Here is a 24,456-nt window from a genome sequence, read left to right as displayed (position 1 = left end):
TACTCATATATTAAAGGTTTGGTTTGGTGTAGATCCATTTGGCTCACTCACTTATGAAATTACTTTTTCACATTAAAGTAGTCAGTAGAATATTCTCAATACCATAAATCACTGGTGTTAGGTATCACTATACTATGGCAACTTTGCTGAAACAGTTGGGCTTTGCTTTTGGTGGCTTCTGTATTGACCGTAACAAACTCTGCATATGTGGTAAATTTCCCTGACTGCTCTCAAGCCTGGCATTGGATTACAAGAGGTAAAATATTAGACTAATACACATCTACAGTTAAGTAAAGTGAATGCTTTGCTAAATAAATGTTAGATCTGGCCATAATGGAATAGTTTTTATTTATTAGTACTCTCAGCCTAGCAAAAAAGTGTCATGGAAATTTATCAGCCCGGGCAGAAATACCTACTCACCCACACGTTACCACGATGATTGATGATAATGAAAAAACGAATGATATTTTACTCTCATGTCAAAAAATGAAAAAAAAGAAACCCTCACCTCAAGTGAGTAAAATCTTCCCAGGCTGATTTGAGGCTAAGGACTGTGTGCCTGTAAGGTGTTAGCAGCTAGCAAAAAAACGCGTTCTCTCTCTCTCTCCACAAAGTCACTATATGCTTTCTTTAGAGCTATTTTAATAGTTCTCTATTTATAGCACTATCATTCAAATTGGTAAAGCATCTAAATGTTGGTGTTTTTTTAAAGTTTGAAGTAAATTGTTTCTCAGCATATTTGGTCTCATGAAATTCAGAACAACCACAGGAGAACACAGCAATAAAAGCCAGCCAGTTCCACCCAAAGGTACTAGCTGCACCACAGATTTCAAGGAGTGCACGATGTTCATTTCAAGCTGCTGGCAAATGCCATGTTGTAGCTGCCTGGTTCCAAGCAAGTGAGAATAAGCAGGCACAAGCATTCAGCAATGGCGCAAAACCAACAAGGAGCAGCCCGGTTGTCAGCAGCTGTGTGAAATCAACAAAAGTCAAATCAATCTGAAGTGACACAATGTTTTCCCTGGAGTCCTGACTTACATCTTATTTTTATGTGAGGCTTTTTCCAAAATTGTAGAATAAGTACAGCTAGAGATTTGTAAAATAATTAGAAGATCTACAGTCTCTCTCGTGCCCTAACAATATAAGCTAGCATCGTGTTTTAAGATACTCAAAAGTTCAATGTGAAACAATTCATGAAATGGATGCCGTTTATGCACATTACTAGATTACAAACTGAAATCTTGAAAATACCACATTTTACTGATGAATCTGTTGTGCTGCCTGTGGTAGGAAGAGGGACGCCTGATATTTTTGGAAGCAAGAAGTGAATGCTTTCTCTTCCCTTCTCTATACTGATAATACAGCACTAAAACGGAACGTTTTATTTGAATATTGAAGAACTTTCATGTGGTTCAACTTCCAACTGTAAAACAATTAAATAGACCATTTAATTTCACTACCCTTTTCAGACACTGACTTTTTTCTTTACTGAAAAATACCTTAACTTGAGTTACCGGGCTGGTCCCTCTCTTCTCATTTTTCATCCCAGTGGGTGAGAGTGCCCCTGTCGTATTTGGTGGCTGTGGAGTAGATGGCATTTTGGCTCCAGGAGAAACTTGCATGCTTGCCAGCTGAGCTGCATACAGTTGCTGGAAGACAAGAAGATATACAATGTATTCCTGCAAAATTCTTAAAAAAAGAAGCTGTAAATGTACATAATTTTATTGCTCTGCTATTTCTTCTCTTAAAGGAATTATAGGGTTTTTTTCAGCACTTTCTTGTTTGTGGCTTTTCCCTTCCTGTTCTTTTCAAAGAGAAAAAAAAAGACTGGAAAACTCCCCCACACCAGTATCTTTTTTCTTAATTTGACTTTTAGCTGATTGGTTTTTTTCCCTTCTTGCTAATGATGGTCATGGTAATGAGCAAAAGGTTATACTGTGCCTGAATATTAAAAACAAAATCAGCAAAATTATAAGGCTGGTTATGAAAAGGAGGTATAAACCCCTGTCAGAAACAACAATGCTTCAGGTCTTTCTGTTCTTACCCAGAAATTACCCACCAACTCCAAAACCTCTACTGAGAGCTGACTTAGGAATCGTTTGCAACCAAAAGGCAATGCTGCCTCTTCTCTAGATAACAATGAAAGTTAAAATAGGCAACAGGGTATGCCTCCATCTCGGTGTACAGTGATTGTTATAACTTCTATAAACGCTAATAAGGAATGAGACCTTAAAAATGCCTGTAAATAGTGATGAAAAAACAAAAACACCCTCATGGAACTTTTCAAAAAGTTTAACTGAAACATAATAAAAGACTTGTACATTAAAATAAACTATTCCTACCAATCTGAAGTGTTTACTGAACAAAACCAAATAGGTATAATTTCCTTCCAGTGACCAAATTTAAACCCTCACCTTGAATTAGCATCAGCAATAATTCTTCTACCATAAACAGGGAAGATCCTAATCCCTCTTCTACACATAAATCTATATAAACTTTGCCTTATTAGTGAGAAAAAAGCCAGGTGGTTTGTATGTAATTTCCAACATTACTATCATTCAGATGGACAAATAAAAAAAATTACAGTAATCAAAAGCAGACCTTTCAGCACATATAATTAAATGAAAGCTTAATAAAGAATAATTTGCAAGAACCAGATGTGCTTATGTCATAATTGTTGCTTTCTTTGGAACAATTTTTCTAATATAACAAGCCTCCACAGAAATAAAAGTTACACAATACTGTAAGCTCAGTGACTCAGTGGCTAGACAAACGCGTGAAGGAGGGGCAGAGTCAGAACTCTGGGTGACAAATGAAAACTCGTTTGTTTGTTTGTTTGTTTGTTTCCTGCCACCCCTTTTCAATATCACACAGAGGCTACAAAAGGATCACAGATTAATATTTTGAAATCAATGGTGTTTAAATATTTTGGCTAATGAACTATTTTTTTCATGCACTAGAAAGCTAGAAAAATTGAAAATAGAAAAAATTCCCAGCTTTTGATGATGTCCTAGAGAATGAAAATGAAGCATTGTAAACAATAGTAAGTGGGGTTTTTTCCCCTGCTACTGGGATCTTATCCCTTTTAGCATATTCTTTAGATCAATCTATGCTTGCTTAAGAGGATGCTCTGCTTATGTGAGAGTAAGAAGCACATTTCACAAACATCTAAAAGCCTGCACTTTCTCAGCTTAGAAATAATCAGGCACTGTACTGTGACAGAGACGATACAATAAACTTGAATACAACTGAAAGACAAAACCCAAAGATTATCATGGCCTTCTCGGTGTTCTGTACTTTGTCTATTAAAATACTTTTCCTTTTTTTTTTTTTTAAATTAGGAACCTATTTAACATCTACTTCAACTATCTGGGTGAGATGACAGATTTTAATAAAAGTAGACTAAAACTTTACTACTTAATGTAGTGTGTATTGCACTTTCAAGAGCAGGAAAGGAATTCTATGTAAAAACAAATCCAGGTTTATCAACTAAAGTTCAAACGAACTTCCTTCTCCCTTCTCAGGTAAGCCATCAGGGCAAAAAGGTAGAGTATGAGATGAGTTATTCTTTCTACAAAATTCAGTCTTTCTTAGAGGATAAAAGTTGATAGTCAATGATGGCAAGTAGCATAGTGCGGTGGGTTGACCCAGGCTGCCAGCTGCCCAGCCAGCTGCTCTCTGCCTCCCCCTCCTCAACAGGATGGGGGAGAAAATAAGAAGGAAAAGCTCATGGGCCGAGGTAAAGACAGGGAGATCACTTGCCAGTTACCATCACGGGCAAAACAGATTTAGCCTGGGGAAAATTAATTTAATTTATTGCCAATTACAATAGAGTTGGATGGTGAGAAACACAGACAAAAACTCAAATCCCCCATCCCCACCATTTTCCCAGGCTCAGCTTCACTCCTTCATTGCTGACTCCTCCACCTCCTCCCTCTCCAGCCTGGCTGCCGGCAGGGCTGTTCCTCACACATTGTCCCTCATTCCTCACTGCCTGTGCAGTGTTTTACCCTTTCTGGAGAACATTTTCCCAGAGGTGCCACCAGCTTGGCTGTGGGCTCGGTGGTGCCCTGTGGGGCCGTTGTGGAACTGGCTGGGTCCAGCACAGGGCAGCCCCTGGCTGCCTCTCCTCACAATGGTCACCCCGCAGCACCCCCCCGCCCCCCCACCCCGCTGCCAGCACCTGGGCACAGACACCAGGCATGCATGGCAAATGGAGCTTGTAGCCCAGTTAGCCATGACAAGTAAGCAAAGGTGCGTTTATCATCTCTAAAAGCTGCAGCCCATGGTGTAGCTGTATCTTGACTGGATATCTCAAGATCAACACGAAGAGAGAGATGCGTGACACTGGTCGGAGGAGGGCTCATTGGTGACCTGGCACCTGAGTCCCAGCAGGACTGGCAACTGAAACGTCCACAGCACTTTAAGGGTCACAGAGATAGCAACAAGAAAAGTGGGCTGTTATAGTGACTATCTAGGAAACTGTTTGATTTTGGAAATGCAAACATTAAAAGCAGAATAAAATTAGAGTTATACACCACTCCCCTTCCAGTGTGTTGAGGGCTGTATTGGCTGTACTGCAAGTAGCATGAGGAAAAAATGTTTGTAAAGGAAGACAGAGAATAAAAGAAATTTTGGTGTGTATGTGTGTGTGTGTGTGTGTGTGTGTGTGTAATTCATCACTGGGTTACTTACTCCAAGGACATAGTACTGGCTTTAGCCTGGCATTTCTATAAATTTGTTTTACACCATAAAAACAAATGTAAAAATAAGTAACAGTAATTAGCCTTCTGCTTTGCTTAGACTTTAAAACAAAGCTGTTCCACAAATGAGTGCAAACCTTGCAAGAATTCGCACTAGTGCTAGCAACACTGCCGTGTGCACTGGGAGGCTGTAGAACTTCTTTTAAATACCAGTTTGTATGGGGAGCTAGCCAGTCTGGAAAAATATGTGCATGCCACCATTGCAGGGATAAAATGGATATTTTTGCAAATACCACTGTTGTGGCTTGAAATGGCAATTTGGGACCTCACATTGAGATGGTCAGGTTGTGAAGCTTTTATTTGCAGGATTAAGGAGGGGAAAAAACCCAAACATTGAATGAATGTTGATTGTTAGCTTTCAATGCTCAAAAGCAAAAGTTTCAATGGAATTTTTTCAGTTGAAACTCTAACCTACCGACTATTGAGTAGTGATTAAAAAAATTAACCTACCTCAAACACTGAAACATATCTTCTTTTCAATGTATGTCTAGCACATAAAGAGAAGAGCATTTCATAACCCTTATGCCAACCACTGACTCAGGAGGCTCTTGATTACAAATTAGATTATTCAAAACCATCAAGTGTTCACGATTGTTTTAAGAAGCCTTAAAAATGTATAGCCTGGGTTTTATTTTTTTAAAAGATCACTAGGTTAGATTCTTACAATCCAGTTCCTAGTATCTAAATATAAGTAGTGCTGATTTTGAGTTACTGAGTGCTCCTGCATACTTAACAATGTTGAAAACCAGCTCACTTAAGGTACATGAGCAAGGATGTAGTTTTACAGTTTTCAGAACCAGGTTTCTTCTAATGTCGTGATCTGACACTGAAGAGTGGGATTTTGAAATGTCGCAAGTCTCACTTAAGGCAATGGCAAGTGAAGTCTCACATTTAGGCACCAATGAACTTACAGGCTTATGGACTTAAGCACTTGTTACTGAAACTCTATTCCAGCTGTAATCAACTAAAAATCTGAGGGGAATTTATGAAAGTTGGAGGTCACTATGAGTCTGAATGATCTTCATCTACCCCCAAAAAAATTACAGACGAGTGGGAAAGTGCTGTATTCAGCATGTGTACAGCACAGCACAAGGACATACTCATTTTTTTACCTGGAAACAGCAGAATTCATACTAAGTCTTTGCTATAGCTTAGAGCTACCATTCAAGAAGAACTGCATAACTAACAAAAATAATAATCCAGGGATGGTGGCGGTGGTATTTTCTGCTTCAGAAATTGCCTATGGCATTTGATGAATTATTTCCTTTTCACTCTTTTTATAAAAAGTATCATCCATGATATAAAATTTGTTCAAAAAAACCTATGAACTAATAACAGAGCATCTTGACTGATCCAAACGTTAAAACCTTTCTTAACGCCATCTAAGTTTCACAATGCCTTTGCGAGATATTTTCACAATACAGAAGGATAACTGCCTTCGCTGCCAGTGTTCATTCATGCCTTGCCAGAAGACAAAGGCCTTAGGCTTACACATCCCTCTCACAGGTTTCAACATTTTTTCAGTAGTTTTTCAACTAGTTTTTTCAACTAGCTTTCACTAATCAAAACTCTTTCATTAGCTCAGGTCCCTTTCCCGTATGACTTTTCGCCTGCACGTAGGCACTGTGACATTCCTAGATACATGCTCTGCCGAATGACACTGAGCACAGCAAATGAGCACAGAGCAAAGCTTTCTATGCACCAGATGTTTCCCTTTTTTTTACAGCAGGAATACTGATACTCACCTCTTAGGCTGCAGCATCTGTGTCTAAACGAATGAATAAAGGTGAAGAATTTTGAGAATCAAATGTTACAGAAGTAACACATGGTGAGGAAAATAGAATGGGCTTTAAATCAACACAGTTAAGGGAGATTTGCACTGACAACAACTTGTTAACTTTGTGACAGGCTGTTTTACCACCTAACACAGAATTATGGTAATCATAACCTTCTTACCAGTGGCTTGTCAACGACAGGTCTTATGGAAAAAGTTTGTTTAGAGAAGATATTTCAATAAAGAGAAAGTGATCAAATGCTGCATAGGGGAGAGGCAGTTTCTTTAGACATATGAGCCCAGGGAGGAAATGGAGAGCAGTGGCACTTGTATACGCGAGAACAAAAAGGCAAGGGCTAGAGACATTTCAACTGACTGCGTTGGTGAGGGAGAATTTGGTCACAGCAGTGGGGATATAATTCAGATGTTATTCTTTGCAGCAGAATTCTGAAGAAACTATAGCAAAGCCATATGTGAAAATTGGAGATAAGAAAGAGAGTGGTTGCAATAGTCAGCGTAACAGATAATCAAAGTGCAGGTGACGAGGGCTGGCCTAGCACGATGAATTGCAATGGATGTACTTGGAAGATGCCCCACAAAGAAATTCAGTAGAAGGTGGCTTGACTCAAGGAGAAAGAAGGGATCTGTTCTAGAAACATTTACCCTTTTCTTTTGTTTTACTAAAAGATTTATGACCAAAATGAAAAGACATTCTCCTTTTTCTGTATTTGTATGTTATTTCTCCAAAGGTGCTAGAATTTTTTTTTTTTCTCTCAGAAACAAACGCTAGATTTTATGGACCCTGATTAATTCTAAAGTCTGCCATTACTAAAAATGCAAGTCCTATGTTACATCTTCAACAAATACATTTGCTACGGTAAATGAAACTAAACAATAAAACTACTGAGAATCAAGTGAGAATCCTTATTTGTCAGCATTTTAAATGAATTGTGCAAAGCTGAAATATCTTATTTATAGAGATGAAAGTTCAGCTATTTAGACAATGAATAATCTAGTTTCTAAAGACGAAAAATTCTAAGGAGTGACTGCAAGTGCTGTTGAAATCCTGCACTACAAGAGGTAATGCAGTTATTTTTTTCCGTAGTATATTTAGTACATAGTGTTGCAAAGCTATAATTCCAGAATTTTCCTTCCGAGTATATAACGTGCAATAATACTACTTAGAACTGTCTGATCACAAAGGGTTTTTGCAAGCTCACCAAAACCAGCAACATCTTTACTATTTCCAGTGCACATTTCTGAAAAGAAGCGACCCAAACCAAAAAATCCCACCTTCAGTGGGACTGCTTCTTTTTTATTATTGGTGTAGAGGTGCTTAAAATAAGCTTGATGTCAAACAGATTAAAGGAAACACAGTCTCTGTTTGAAAAAGTTTTTCTTCTGCTTGGAGGAAGAATGGATTAGTGCTCAAACCCATGTTTTGGGTGTCATAGATAATAACTATGGAAATAAAGGTTAAGTGCTGACCTGAGTGCGATGTCACTGGTATAGCCTTCAGCAGTTCAGGCAAGGTAACCTTTTCAAAAAGCAGTGCAGAAGCATAAATATCCTACTGAAAAAATTCACACACATCTTAATCTAAGTGAAAGAACTGTTTCTAAAGTAACATTAATTGTACTTATTCCTTCCTATTTTTGCATATAAATGTCATTTTTTGTATTGGCATGTCTTTTGCACCAAATATGTTCAGTGACTAACACTGCAGTTGAGACCTCTACTATAGCACCAAGGTAAGAAGTGGGGTTATTGGCTTATGTGTATATATTTTTTAAAAAAAGCACATGGTTGTTTTTCTCTTTGTTTTAAGGTGATTTTTATGCAGATCCTTAGAGTGAGAGGTAGGTTAACAGAAAACGACATCCAGAAACACAAGACAGCCTAAGTAACTCATCAGCAGCTTAACCATGTGACAAACCCAGGGGCAACTCGAAGGCAGCTACTGCCTGTGGAGTCTGCCAAGAAGCCAGATGCCATCACCAGAAAAACACCTTCCACAGCTCAGCATCTGTGTCCTAGGAGTGCTCTCCACACAAAACGAAAAGGAGGAGGAGGAGAAAGAGAAGGAAAGGTGCATACAAAATTGTTAAAGGAAATGTATATACACATGAAAGCAACCCTTATTTGAATTTAAAAATCTAAAACTTGGGAAAAAAAAAGCTTTTGCTGATGAAAATAAGATCCTTTCAAATTAACAGATAGAATATTTTATGCTAAAAGTGTATGTTTTCTTTTGTTTTACAATATATCTGTGCAGGTGCTACCTGTTAAAACAGTGTATTTTATGAATTTGTTTTGATGAAATTTGGATGTCTCAGTAGCATTTTCTCAGGTTGTTCTAACAAAAATGTTAACAAATCAAAAGAAGGTGAGTTTTACAGATCTGCTAGTACTGTGGGCCAGATCCTCCTCTCATTTTCACGTGTGCCACCACACAAATAATAGTAGCTTACTATTTAGGAACCAACAAGTATGCAACATCAACTGAACTCACAGGTTTATGCTAAATAACTGAGAACTATTTGGCTTTACATGGGTATATCTGAAATGGTGTCGATCAAGTACAGCTACATGAAATTGGAGTAACAATTATGGAAAAAGTGTTTAATTTAGAAATATGGTAAATAATAAGTAACAATACACTGCAAAGACTTCTTTTTCTCTACAAAATCCAAGTGTCATAATATATGTAGATGGTTTCCTTTTAACAGCATCATTCCTTTCTTTCCCCTGTTTGTATATGCCTAACCTATCCATAGCGGACAGAACATTCCGATTTTAAACACCCTACCGCAGAGTCTGGTCATTGTTACAGAATGTGAATAGCCTCTACTTCTTATAATAATGCACCAAATACCTTTGCAAAAAGGCGTTAAGGTGTAACACGAACAGGCAGCTAATGAATTATCATAACTAATGTCATAATAACAAAGATTGTTGCAGTGATTATTTATGCACTTGCTGGCTAATGTGCTCTCAGATTTATTACAGCACAATATGTGCAAACAAACTAACTGTATTTGTGAAAATACAAATGATACATTTTGTAGTCACAGATGGAGTTAGAAGACTTCAGTTTTCCCTATATGTTCAGGTGTGCATGTACTGAAAAAAAATTCTTTCTCAGCTAAAAGAATGATTTTACCAGTTATTCATATTCATTCACTTCAGTTCAAATAGTTTCTTGAACTATTAACACCAGTAATTTCAGTGTCTGTGAGTTGCTGTATTATATATTGTCAAGGGAAATTTTTATGTGGCCCTAAATTCCACTCAATTTCTGTCTCCTTAGGAGATACATACGCCTGTTTTGCTTCTCTCTCAAGTTGCAAAGTAACAGATACCTAATTTCACCACTGAGTGTCTGCCGGTTCCAACTCCTTTTACCGACCACAAATTCATTGTACTGGTTCAGAAAAAGAAAAATCACTCCCAGCACTTCTACTGCCCTGCTGTGGATAATGGCCAACCCTTACCAAAAATAAAAGTATCGCTACACATTTTAGATACTGCAGCTTGTATTGTTGTAGTACTGCAGAGTCAAGATCCCCTTATGCAAAATAACAGCTTTATTTTGTTAAAAGGGCCTAACTTTAAGTGGACCATGGAATATTTATGGCTCTCAGTAGTCCTTTGAAAGAGTTATCTTATGTTTTTATGCCGATCATGGGTCAGAGGTTCAAATCAGCACTTCTTTCTGTCACTCCTTATATGTTTTACTATAATTTACAGCTCAGCAAGAGGACTCATAAAACAAAAGTGTCTATTTTACTTCAGCAACTAATTCTAGCTAATCAAAGCTTTCCAGCAAAACAACCCAGCATGAAACTCTGCGTGGAAAATATGCAGAGAACAAAGCGTTTTGTCAAATAACACATCTCATGATGTAAACACATATGTCTCTTATAGGAAATTTTATCGCTTCCACATTATCGGCACACAAAAGGAGCATTCTTGTCGCAGACCTGGTGCGACTGTGGAGCCATCGTCATTGGAAACAAGAGCCTGATTAGGTTCCCACACAGATATGAATAGACTTTCTTTTTTTGGTGTAATGCTGCCTTTCTTATTTCTTAAACAGACTAGTAATTGTGGCTGTAAAAACAGTGAATTGTGTTTGGATGACATTTGTTTCTTCATATTTTTTTTAGCTACCCAATGACACCAATTATCCCATATGGTTGTCCTCTTCTGGAAAGTCTGAGTTAATCCACAGCTGTGAAGATGAAGACGCACCCAGCAGGCTCTAAATCTGGTGGGTCTCTTGTCTGCTAATAAAGTCCACAGTCTGCTGGACAGATGTTAAAGAGGATCTGTTAAATAAGTCAGTGACAAAGATCCAGACTTCTGCTGGGGAAAATAATTAGCAAAACCATATCTATTCTTCATAGATTTTCATTTCTTGCCTCATCTTTTGGAGAAGCAAATTTTCATTACTTGATAGAAAAGAGTCCCACAGCATATATAATAGGTCCTGCTCAAAATATGAATGGGCTAAATGATCGCATTGGCATGTGTTCTGAAGAAAGGATAGACCTTTTTGTCCTTGACTTATTCTTGCATGCTGTGGTTCCTGCACTATTATTTTGTTTGGTTTTATTCATCACAGTATGGCCTTGTACTGGGAGAGCCTGAATAAGTATTGCCAGCTATAAAATATCTGCATAAATTTTTAATGCAATGGGAAATGTAAACTGAAGATGAAATTACCATTTGACTAATTTTTCTTTAATTGTTATTAACATTGCTTATTTTTAAATAAAGAATTTACAGAGAACTCATTCTGGCCTCAAGGCTCATGATGATGTTCTGAGAGAGGTCAGGGGGGAAGAAATTGGAATGAGAATGATACCTGCAGCAAGATCCACGTTTAGAGACTCACTCACTCGCTTTTACCTATCCCCACCTGTTTATCATCATGGCCTGACAGCACAGACATCCAATCCCAAAGTCTCTCTCAGTTATAGTCATGTAAATTTGGAGAAATGCTACAGAGCTAAAATATATGGACCTGTGCAATAAAGAACTAACTTGCCTTCAGGCACATGTGCATTAATCATAGAATCATAGAATCTTAGAATCATTAAGGTTGGAAAAGACCTCTAAGATCATCGAGCCCAACCATCGACCCAACACCACCATGTCCACTAAACCGTGTCCCTAAGTGACGCACCTACACGTCTTTTAGATACTTCCAGGGACGGTGACTCAACCACTTCCCTGGGCAGCCTCTTCCAATGTTTAACCACTCTTTCAGTAAAGAAATTTTTCCTCATGTCCAATCTAAACCTCCCCTGGCGCAACTTGAGGCCATTTCCTCTTGTCCTATCGCTAGTTACTTGGGAGAAGAGACCGACACCCACCTCGCTACCACCTCCTTTCAGGGAGTTGTAGAGAGCGATGAGGTCTCCCCTCAGCCTCGTTTTCTGCAGGCTAAACAACCCCAGTTCCCTCAGCCGCTCCTCATAAGACTTGTTCTCCAGACCCTTCACCAGCCTCGTTGCCCTTCTCTGGACACGCTCTAACACCTCGACGTCCTTCTTGTAGTGAGGGGCCCAAAACTGAACACAGGATTCGAGGTGTGGCCTAATGCGTACCAGTGCCGAGTGCAGGGGCACAATCACATCCCTACTCCTGTAGGAGTATGTAGGGAGCTTAAGGAGCTCTTAAGATCATTTCTGTTTTGTTTGCAAACTGTATTTCTCATTCTTTTGACCTCATCCTGCTTTGACGTAATGAAGTAGAAATGGCCATCAAAACAGCTCACCCTGCTTTGCTGCCTAAATGCCGGCAACTCTCATTTAGGCATTGTTCCTGAGATCGTGCCCCTTAGAAATCAAATGGCTTTGATTTCATTGAATTATGACAATTAAATACAATCTCTCAGCAACTGCCTGTTCAAAACCTGTTTACTGTAAAGCTGTGGGCAAAGCCAAGAAAGAATGCTTGGAGCTCAAATAAATTATCAATCACTGCAAGTAGCTAAGACAATGTATATAATTTGGCACCTGGCAGTTGCCTCTGTAATATTGTATTTGTTTCCTCTTAGGAAGTAAAGCCATTGGTTTATTAGTTTTACAGCACTTTGACAAGTTTCCAAGATATAATGTCACCCCATCACCCTATGAGGCTGCTGAGAATTTTTAATGAGACAGCATCAAAATTGCAAAAGAAAAGTTTACTCTCTGCAAAAAATATAAATTAAAAAATGTATTCTACAATTTTTATACAATTAAAGTTCAGACAGTACATTAGGTATCTTATATCACCATAGAATATATGTAACATCGGCTCTATTGAAATAAAATAACTACTCAGCTCACAAGTGTCAGAGTCTGTGATATTAAAATGAGACTTCCTATTTCTTCCAATGTGACCGAGTCAAAAATCTAACCCTGTAAAGTGTAGGCACTGGTCCTAAGTCCCCCAGAGAGAAAACTGTATTTCTGCTATGTCAGAAAAGAACAAAGGGCAGGCCGAAAGCAGACCAGGAGAAACAGAGTAAGAGCTACTAAAAAAATAAAAAATAAAAAAAAAATTGAAAGCCTTATGTAGCAAATATGGAGCTCTTGCTTTCCGAAGAGCAATTCCCTTGTGGAGCCATGGACTGGAGAGAGAGGCAAAAATCCTCACTGACTTGGCGGTTGTGTCTCACCTCATTTCACTCTTTTTTTTTTTTTTTTTCCCCTTTCCAAACAGACTGAGTGTTGGTCTGCTGAGAATATGATGCTAAGCCACTTTTCCTGTAGAGTTTTTAAACTGGGCCTCTGAGAAAGGGTTTGATACAATTCAATGACTGAAGTAATACCTTTGTCCATCTGAGCATTAAATGGCCCATTGAAATACAGCTTAGTTAGAAAGAATTTCAGTAAATGGTGCTTTCTAATTTTTTTTTTATTATTATTATTCCTCTCCCAACAGATTACAGCCTGGATCTGAAAATGCAGTTCAATCACTTTTGGTTGCCTCTCAGGTCAGGCCTTTAGCCAGTGTTAATTAAATATAACCCCTTTAGAATACTGGAGGTTAAATGAGAGCAACAAACTGGTCTTCTTCAAAATATTACCTCATGCTTTCTAAAAAGCTGTAATTTCTTTGGAGGGCCCTCATTTAAACACATTGTTCTTAACAATGAAAATTTATTTGGGGGAGGGGGGCAGGGAATCTATGCTAAATGCTATTTTGTCCGACAGCTAGTAATCACAAAACATTAAATACCTATTTCCATGCAATATACCATGTCTATTGTGTTTAAATAACACACATCATAAAGGAAAGTGCTGCAGCAGACAATTTAGGCTGTAGCAGCACATACAGCACAATTTTCAACTTGATAAAGTGAAACTATAAAGAATCAATGCATAAGTCAGACAGCTTCCATACCTAATATTCTTCCCTGCAGCTATTAGAAGTTCACGTTTTTGTCTCTAGTAGGCATGAACATTAGTATACCTTCAATTTCATGTCTTCAGTCACATTTTGTTGTCCGTTCCATAAAATCTGACCAGACCATGAAATTGGAAAGTAGCTGAAATTGTCTTTTTTCATCTTAATTATTTTAAATGAGAAAGGGAGGTTTTTCTGTAAGCTGTTTGTTTACTACTTTGTAAGAAGTTTCCTAAAGTATTCATAACAAATTTACTATTAAATTAGTTGAAAGAAAGCTTTTTAATACATGGTAATTAGTCTTGTCTTTCTGAACATGACTTTACTGTAAATACTCCTCCTTGACTATCCCTTTGTCCCAAGATTCCTTAGAAGAACGCAACCAAGCGATAATTCAGCATTATTGCTGCTTCAGTGCACTAATCGCTTAAAGAGCAGCAAGGACCCTATGTTCACTGCCACAAGGCTCCTACAGCCTCCTGGCCTAAGGCGAGCTTCCCAGCCCAGCAGCATCCAGATGTCAAGAGGAATATCCAGGTCCTGATGCAGCATGCCGCTCCATTCCAGTATGGCCTAAACATCTGTTTCATCTGCTGGCGTACAACCTGCTGAATACACTGAGACTGCCACACAAAGTAGGGAATTGAGTGAGGGTGGGAGTGAAATACTGCAGTTGCATAGCTCAGTGTACGTAGCACTAAAAAAACTCTATGCAGACACAAAAATTAACATGAATGCTTGGAACCCCAAAACTGGAGTTTGATCATTTGCTGTCTCAAATGGAGCTCTCCGGACTAAAAATCTAGACAAATAGCAGGAAGGACAATGTGATAATTAAAGAAACCCCTTTCTATACAATATATGCTTAGCATCTTTTCTCCTAATGGAGGAAGAGGCCATAACACCTTAGTTTCTCATTTTTCTAATTTTACCCTGGTTTAATTCTTTATGGTGTAAGAAAAGGACAAAAGAAGCAGCACAGAAGTTATGTAACACAAATTGCTTGTTGTGGTTCTAACAACTGCTTTTTATACAAAATACTTAGGCATCTATTACATATTTATAATTTCCTATAGATAGTAACTCAGGAGTTCTAAAACAATAAGAATCTTTTGTCTAAAAGACAGGAATATGTAAACATTGACATTTTATCTTGAGGAGTGACAAAAACAGCAAACATTTTAGTTGATCTAGATTAAGTTCTGACAAGGAATAAAGGAATGCTAACTGTTCTCTCTTCCACTTTGTGTATCTATTCTCTTGTATTTTTGCGAGCAACAATAATGGAATAGTTGCATGCTACCATGCAAATTCTTTGAGTCATTTATGAAAGCAAGACCAAAGCCCAAACTGAGAGTGCATCTTTTTTCGCTGTATTTTTTCTCGAGAGGAGGACCTAATGAAAGGTAGTTTAACCAGGAGTCTTCCTCTGCAATTGCAGAGCAGGAGCAATCTCACAGTGCAACCTCCTGGCTTAGTCTTTTCTCTGGCCAGCCTGGGGAAACGGCTCATCTCTGTGTGCCAGGAAACAGGAGCACAGAAGGCAAGAGGGACTAAATACTTCTGTGTCCCACCTCCGCATGAGGTGAGCACCTGTACCCAGAAACTAGGAAGTATCCCTCAGACCTTCCATTTAAACACACCCTCTCTGAACCTGAACAAGTCACCATTTTCTTCGTGCTGCTCATGAAATGGATACACTGTTACTGCATTACTACAGTGTCTGAACTAGGTATATCTGAATAAAATCATAAAGTATTCCTATTAATGATAAAATGTGAGCATTAATAAACTCTGCTATTTTAATAAGATACTGTAAATATCAAGAAAAAACAGAAAGCAACAATACGTAAAAACTTCATCAAATGTCTATAGCCATTTCCTCTGCAGGAGGATAGCAGAAATGTCAATAAAATCTTTCTCTTAAGCACAAAGATTTGCATTCCTTCATTTAATGCTGTCAGATTACTGATATGCTACTTTTTGATCACAATTCTCCTGTTATTCACCATGCACAGGAAAGAACACAATTGACTTATCTTTGTGTTCTCCCAGATTCTATGTTGTACTACACAGATTGGAAATTGGCAAAAAAATCTTTAACTTTTTTATGATTTTACAAAATAACTGTGACACAATCTGCTTAAAACTATTATGTATTTGATACAGAAGTAAACAAATAAATAAAATATAAGTTCATTTAAGCCTAAATACCCTTGGTAGAAAGCCAGTCACAGCGAAGGACAACTGCATTTGCTTGAAAAAGTAATTTCGAGTTTCCAGTGGATAATGTTATTTGACAAAAATGTGAAATGTTGACGATAAATCTTTATGTGATTTTCCTATGTTTGCTTCTATTAGAATTTGCTTTTGGTGTTTTTATAGCATAAATTCTACCCCATCAAAATTGTGGATAGCACTAAAGTTAACAGAGTAACAAGCTCACGTAGGAAAGCAAGCAAGGACGAGGAAGCATGGCTCCAAAGATACCTGCAAACAAAGGCTCTAGTATTTTAAACTCCTTCTCTTGTATCCAAGGAAAGCAAATAAGCAGCACCGATTTAAAATAAAAATTTAACAGGATCTATCAGGAAATTATGAAGATATAACCAGATGGTTGCATTGGAGCGCAGTTTTTTCATTCACTTTACACTATCATAATACTACCTTCTCTGGTGACAGTGTAAATCAAATTATTCATAGAAAGAATTTAAAATGTTTTCTGATATTCTTTTAGAAGCCTTTCCAAAAATCAGCTTTTTATTCCTTACTGCTAATATAAAGTATCTTTAACAATAAATGTGAGAGGTCTAGATGAAGAGCAGTTAACTCACGAATTCAGACAGTTTCACACACTTTATGTGTAGAAATGTGTTCTGGACTAAAGCTAGTGTAAAAAGAAGGAGCTGCTTAAAGAGAATCCCTGTGATAAGGGAAATAAAATTATATGATTTAAAAGCTATTAATTACAGTAAGTTTGCTGAACGGATGATAGCTATCAAAGCTTATCAGATTTTGCATTTCAGAATTTCATATATTTATTCAAAAAAAATGTTAACACATGGATGGGCTTTGTGAGAGAAGTCAGGAGTTTCATTCAGGCTCATGTCAGCAGGATTACAAGCAATTATGAGTAACTGCTTGTTGAGCTGTGTGAAATGAGTTGGTGAATGAGTCTCCTAGTAAGCGCATGTCCATGTCACTGGTACGATTGCCAGTAATGTATACAATCTTAGTTGAAGGGGTCTAAAAACGTAATTATTCTCCTAATCCTACAGGGGATGAAATCAATTCAGGACAGAAGATGGTTGTGCAATTGCTGCTTCTAGTGTAGACCTTCTAGGTTTGTCAACCTAGCAGCAGACAGAAAAACAGAGGCATAAGTAAAAGTAAAAGAAATCAGGACATGGCAAAAATAAGTGGCAATAAATCTTCTCCAGAAATATTTCTTAATATCTGGCATAGGTTGGTGGGTTCATTCACTGTCTGACCACCCAGATGGAGAAATTGTCAAATATAATGGTTGCAGTATTTCCCTGTGTAGAACTGTACAGTCACAGAACAAGAAAACTGAATGCTTACCTACCACTGCTAATCATACTGAGAGGCAAAAGCACTACAATTAAATTTCTACAGGCTCCCATGACAGAATAATGAGACACCATCCCAATAATAAATGGGTGCAAGTCAGGAAAAAGGAAGAGTCCCATTTAAACTACCTCTCTCCGTTCCCACATCTGAATCCCCACCTTGTGAGAAGATGCCAAGGCAGCTCTACATTTAAGAGCTGAATTTTTGAAAGTGCTGCTTGTGGTTTGAAGCCGTAATTTTTTCCTACTTTTATAAGAGACACCAACAGTTCATGTGGTAGCTCGCAGCCATTCCATTATTTTCACTAGCAAAAATGGACAAAAGGCAGGGATATAATAAATATATACTGGCTCTACTGATCAGGAGAAGCTTTATCAGTCAGCTGGGGCACATCTGGGAAAAAAGCCACTCAGGTGCATCTCTAGCATCCCATTCAATTAACATACCATTAAAAATGGTTTGTCCCTGTTCAGCCTGCTGCGTTACCTGATAAGTCAACATATTTAAAATGTATATTTAAATGCAGAAAACAGTGAAATGTTTTCTTTGTGAAGCAGAAAACAAGACCAGTTTACAGGTATTTTAAAGCATTAGAAAAAATTGTGCTTTACAGGCTGCTTAGCAGATCTCTCACACTGATCTTTTACTGTATATTTAGAACTTTCATGCACCTTCAAGGAAAATTAAATAATTTCCTTAAAGGAAGTGCACACAAAATTATGCAAAACATATTCAAATGGGCTTATAAAAATTACATCTAAAAAAAAAAAATCACATTTGCACCTCAAAACCAGGTAACTGGGAACTTGCTATTACAAATTCATTGTAAGCTGATGTATTTTACACAAGTAAATTTGAATTTGGCGTAAGTCTGCCATGCTTTCCGAACTGCAGTGGGTGTGATGATATTTCAGCAACAGTGCTGGGACCAGATTAAAATGGTTATGAAGCCTCATCTTAGCCCTCCCCTAGGTGTTGAAGACTGCAGCAGAAGAGATGGCCTGTACTGGATGAATTACTACAGATAGTTCACAGATGTGTTATTTAATAAAGCTGTAGACTAGTTAAATCTGGTAACTTGTTCTCTTTCTAGTGTGTAGGACAAATGATGCAACTTTTTTGAAAGGACTTTACCTCTATTATTTCTCACTTCACTTCCAAAAATGCCAGTGGACATGACAACACAGTCACTATTCCTGCACCTGAAATACTTCTTCATTTGTTTTCATGCTTAGCTATTTGCTGTAATTAATGCACAACACCAAAATACGTCCTCTATTGTGTTGACTTCACTAGATTTTGTGAATGATTCCTTTAAGTCTTGAATAATCCCTTAATACTGACATTTAAGCATGATGTGGTTTTCTTTCTATATTCCTTAAGATGCTCCTCCCTCCAGTCTCTTTTTTTTAGGACTGATACGCAAGCCTTCTGTTGTGCCCCATAGCCATATGCAGCCTTCATGCTGAGTCTTAAGAATAGACATGATTCCAATACTTTCTATGAGTTAGGACACTTTTCTAGTTTCTCGATCATATGGATTCTAAAGACATCACAGACCAAATGCACACACATCTTAGATGACAAGGTGTTGGAGGCAATACCATTCCTATTTCATCATCTAAAAAGACTCTACTCAGTGATAGCAATATCTACACATTGATTCGATGAGTTCTATCTCATCTTCTGTGAATTTCCCTTTCGTTCTAAATTGGGTCAGTGGGAGGGAATACTCTCTTATAATCAAAGACCCTCCAACATAAGGCAGGTGATGATATCTTTTCAGTCCACACATCTTTAAGAGAATTCTTCTGCTTCCTTCTAGCGTGCGTGAATGTGTGTGTGTGTATGTCTACACCTAGAAGCTCTCATCTAACCATCCTTATTCTTAGAAGTTTTACTTCAGAAGAAAGGTGAGTTATTAAGTTTTCTTTTTCTGTAGCAATTAGTCAGGAAGGAATGATGATACAGAAGTGTAGTATTTTCCTTTGTGTATAGACCTGACTTAAAAGGCATTTTTGTCTTTAATCTTATTGCCGCTAAGTTCCTAAACATCCAAATACGTTAACACCTTCACAGGAGAAAATCCTTCATGTTTCTAATTTGTAGCCAAATTAAGCAGCTTGCTCTATGGTTATCAGAAGTATAATAAAATTCCAGAAACACATTCACTTGCAGCTAATTCCTGTAAGGCATACACCATATACATTTATAGAAAGCTTGAAGGAATCCAACTGCCAGCTCAGAGTACGCCTCACGGTCAGCCTATTCCCCAAAGGGATGCCACAGTTTTAAAAGGGCTTTAAAAAACGTGCTCGTCTCCTGATGGCACTCTGCAGTACTGGTGCCTCTGGTGCTCTGTCAGTAAATGCAGCAGTAACTTATTTGCTTCTTACTGGCTTCCGAGTGAATACATACCCCAGGGAGGGAGCTTTGCAAAGCACAATTATTTTAAAATAGAGCCTGGGCTTTCAGTGAGGGGCAGCCAGTGGTTAAGGCGGCGAGAATGTCTTGTTGACGCTGGGGGCTCAGCCTCCTCCAGTCACTTGGGCTCAAGCTTCTGCCTTGATACAGATTGAAGAGACAGAAGAAACCTCATGCAATCCAGGCTCTAAGGATGACATCTTTTTAAACATACAAGTTTCCTGATAAGTGAGTTTACGTCTGTGCCATTTATGATCTCAATGGTAAATTCTCCCTGGAACAGAGCATATGGGCCTGGAAGGCAGCTGACCTGCTTGGTAAGATCTAAAGGTGCAAAAGATGGGAATCATGCCAGGAGCCTGATCCCTAGCTGCCAGATTGAAAAGTCTTCCCCCCTGGGAGAAGAGAGCAGGCACAGGACAGGAGCACTTCCCAAGGCGGAGGAGGGGTTGGTCATCTGAAGGGAACAGAAACGGAGAGCTATGCCAGACTGGGTGACAGTCCAGTGGCTAGTGTCCTTCCTGTAATGGGGGGAAACACAAGCCCAGGACTGGACTTAGGCTTGCCATATCCAAGACAAGTACTAGAACTGCTACAGATTATAGAAACAGTCTCTTTCTTAAACATTCCTATAAATTTTTTATTAAATAATGTGACACTGTTCCATTAAGCAAGAATGACAGTAACAAAGACATGCTGTTTAAAGCAGTCGTTGGAGATGCAGGGCATTAAACGGGTGAGAAAAGGGTCTTGCAGCTGCAATGGTGCTGTACCAAGCTGATTACTCTAGCTAATGGTTTTGTTTGGTTGTTTGTCTGTCCGTTTTTACTAACTTGAAGAGAATAGGGAGACCCCTCTCATTTTGACCAGGGATGCCATTACTAGGGGAGCTAGGAAAATCCTCCTGGCAAAAAATTAATCAGAATTGATATTTTACTGCAAAAAGTCCCAATTTTGATGGGCTGTCTTTTCCTGATGAAAATCACTTTGCCAGGTAATTCAGGGCTGAAGTTGAGAAGGAGTAGGAGAAGGTGGAGTATTAAGAAATTCTGCAAAGAAAGGAGGTCATATGGTAAAATATTGACTCAATGACATCATTTTCATTGATACTGCCACTGATATAATTCAACTTGATAACACAGATATTACATACAGAGACATAAACATTCAAGTAGGGAAAGGCACATTCATTGATTTTAATTAAATTTTCCTAAGTATTGCAAGGTTGGCATATTTTTAATTTTATTTTCATTAAAGGGCTTGCTTGGTCTCTCAGAGTCCTAATAAAATCTTCTTTCAACCTCTTTCCTTCCTCTGCTACAACCTAAATTTCCACATAAGAAAAGGACCAAAATATTTAATTTGCTACTTCCATATACTGAAATTTGCACACACCATTCCCTTAATTTAGGCCACTATTCACTGTATCATAATAAGGAACATTCTGTTAAAATATGCCCACCTAGAGCTCAGTAGTCTTTGAATGCTAGATAAAATCATTCTATAAGGCTAATGAAGACAGAAACTCTGCCTGTAACAATATTAAGTTTGTTTTCTCTAGTGATTCGAAGAAGTGAGCAATCTGTCAGTAATACATTGAGGGAAATTACTTGTCTTGTAGGAATTCCCGCTGACAGTCACTCACTCACAGTGCTGACCCAAACATCTACCCGCTGACAAACAAATTACAGTGTCTAACTTTGAAAAGGTAACTAGCTGTTTTTAATTTTGATTGGTCTCACCAAATCTCTTTCACATTTACCCAATCCCCATTCTTCGTCGTGTTAAAAAAATAAAAAAAGGAAAACCCCGTGGTTTTTGCATTTGAAAAAATTATTATTGCCTACATCCGTGTTATGTCAGATAAAACTGTTAAACTGTGTCTAACCAACATTAAGACTGGCAGCCCTGCCAGTGACTGACTGGGTGAGCGAACACATTACTGAGACAGCATTGTAGAAATTAATTTTCTTCAATAAAGTGATTTTTAAGGCTCATATATTTCACAATCTAAACATATGTCACTGTTTCATAAACAAAATAAATGGATTAAAATAATACATTACCAATATGCTGACACATGGAGATATTTTAATTAGAAATACTTAAGCTGCGTGATATTTAACTGCTATATTTGTTGAAGAGGAGCATGCATCATTTAATAAGACATAAGGCAGGTACATCACTTTGCATGATGTGGTACAAGAGTGGGACCAAATCACCTCCAGTGTAAGCTATCACTATCAGATCACATTAGCCCCACTAAAAAATTGCTTTAAGGTTACAACACATAGAGGAAACTCCATACGAGGAGCAGTCCACTAAAACAACTTTTTCACTGAAATAATAACTCACCAAGATTCTAGTTCCCGAGAATAATATTTCTTCATAAAAGGCCACATTTAACATCTTAGCTATTTAAAGGCCATATTTACATGACTGTCGCATTACATTGGCCTCTTTCCTGCACATTCTTCTTGACTTACTTTAAGGACCAGCACTAAAATAGCTGAGGAAAGCAAATGTCAACTATGTCCTGAAATTTATATGTGTGAGAGAATTGGAATAAGTAGAAATGTAATATATTGTTTACTGTACCGAGTGCCCTCTGTTCTCTAAAGGTCAAAAGCATTGTAACCTTAGAGTTACAGTTTCTGATTGTTCCCAGGGTTAAATACATTATCAAAATTAATGGTTAAAACCCCTCAACCTTCAGATATATGAGTATTCATGTCTCCATCTGCTGAACTGTTCAACTAAAAATAGCATTCTTTGGCCTTCCCTCTACTAATATTGTGCCCCTGAGGCAGGCTATGCAATGCTTCAGCAGCACACTGGATCCACACCCAGTGGTATAACAAAAGGTCATTTACTTTGTCTGCAATTAGAAGACAGTACGGAGGAGTAGGATGAGATGGGAGGGGAGAAAAGAAATCGACAAATATGTGTTTAGTTAAAATTTAAAATTTTTTTAATGGATTATAAAAACTTCAGGCTTCAAGAACACAGCTGCAACTATAGTTAAGACTTGCCAAGGTTCATTAGTGTTATAAGCGATAAATTTTGAAGGACAAATTACACAAACAGTTTGGGGAAGGAGTTATGAACGAAAGCTTTTTCATTTTGATTTTTTTCCTAGAGCTCACTTTGTTTAGGAATAACTCCAGCTAGCATCATTGTAGTGCTTCCATTTCTATCAACAGTTTATCAGTCATGGTTGAGAGAGTTGCAACATTTTCTTATTTATCGCATAGACTCCTTTGTAGAAATATCTAAGAATGAAGGCAGATTTTTTTTAAACAATAAATAGCATGTAGTAACATTCCTTGTTTGAAAGTAAGCACATATAGGTGCCACCTCTGCCACCACTGAGACTTCCCAGTAACTAGGTTACTGTTACCAGAACCATGAGAGCTGGGAAAACCCATTTCATTATCAAGTTCACTCATTTAGCAAGATTACTGGGTACACATATCCAGAATCAATTAATATCAGTGCAATCACTTGACAACTAGGGAAAAAATTCAGGGAAACGGAAAAGGGAAGAAACTCCAGAGAAGGTGGGTATAAAAAAGAGGAGCAAAGGGAAACTTATTGACAGGTTTTACTGCTCACACTGATTAATTAAAGCAACATGCTTTTGTTATACACATGCATCAGAACTGGTTCACACACCACTATGCATACCTGCTACAGGTGTATTTGGTAATATATCTGTAACTATTTAGCAGAAGGTTGATTTGACGGGATTCACTCACAGTTGTTTGTAGCTGGAGGGGTGAACAGAAATAGCTTGGTCCTTCTTCTTAGGCCATACCTAGAGAACTGCTCCCTCATCAGCAAGACCCTCCCTCACACCGAGAGTCCTAGCAAGGCTTGGTCCTATCACACATATTATTTAAATCTTGGCCAAGTTGTTGAGGAAACTGGTGAGATGGGGCTGAGCTGTCAATGGGAAGCGTGGAACACAGAGTTTTAAGTCTTTTTGTCAACAACGTCATCAATGCCACCCTCATGAGATCAATATACAGATAAAAAGAAGCTATCTGATGTCAACCCAAAGCAGGAGCAAGCCACCACTTCAGGAACACGGACTGGCATAAACGTGTGTTAATTACTACTTTCTCAAAGCTACAACTGAATACTTATGGTATTTTACCACTAGCTGATCAATGTGATGCAAAATCTTAGGAGTAGATGGGTCAAACAGGTCTGTTGCTGAAGGAGAACTTAATTCTATTTATTTATTTATTTATTTATTTATTTATTTATTTATGCAAGGCCCATGAGAGTGTAACTAGTTACTTGAGAAATTCCTAGATATGATTTCAATAAAGTTTTTTAACTCACGGAGATATATAATCCACTGGTGAATACAGACATAAAATTCAGAGAAAATACATTTTGATACCAATACGCTAAACAGCTCGAATAAGATGGGCAAATCATTAATTGCAAATTGTCCACTGGAGAAACATCCTCTGTGGAATAATTGCTACC

At 38.0% G+C, this 24,456-nt stretch overlaps 1 protein-coding gene across 9 annotated transcripts in view; it reads right to left on the bottom strand.

The window, feature by feature from the left end:
* Positions 1 to 24,456, bottom strand: part of SOX6 (SRY-box 6) — a 387,375-nt gene that overhangs the window by 70,297 nt on the left and 292,622 nt on the right. For all 9 annotated transcript variants that reach the window (XM_019474501.1, XM_009288777.2, XM_019474505.1 and 6 more), the window contains one exon: positions 1,500 to 1,649. In XM_019474501.1, coding sequence (XP_019330046.1) covers positions 1,500 to 1,649 — 150 coding nt within the window. The remainder of the gene's footprint in view (positions 1 to 1,499; positions 1,650 to 24,456) is intronic.

Source organism: Aptenodytes forsteri, unplaced genomic scaffold, assembly GCF_000699145.1.
Source record: "Aptenodytes forsteri isolate BGI_AS27 unplaced genomic scaffold, ASM69914v1 Scaffold8, whole genome shotgun sequence".
Classification (NCBI taxonomy): Eukaryota; Metazoa; Chordata; class Aves; order Sphenisciformes; family Spheniscidae; genus Aptenodytes; species Aptenodytes forsteri.
This window is presented reverse-complemented; position numbering and strand designations above follow the sequence as displayed.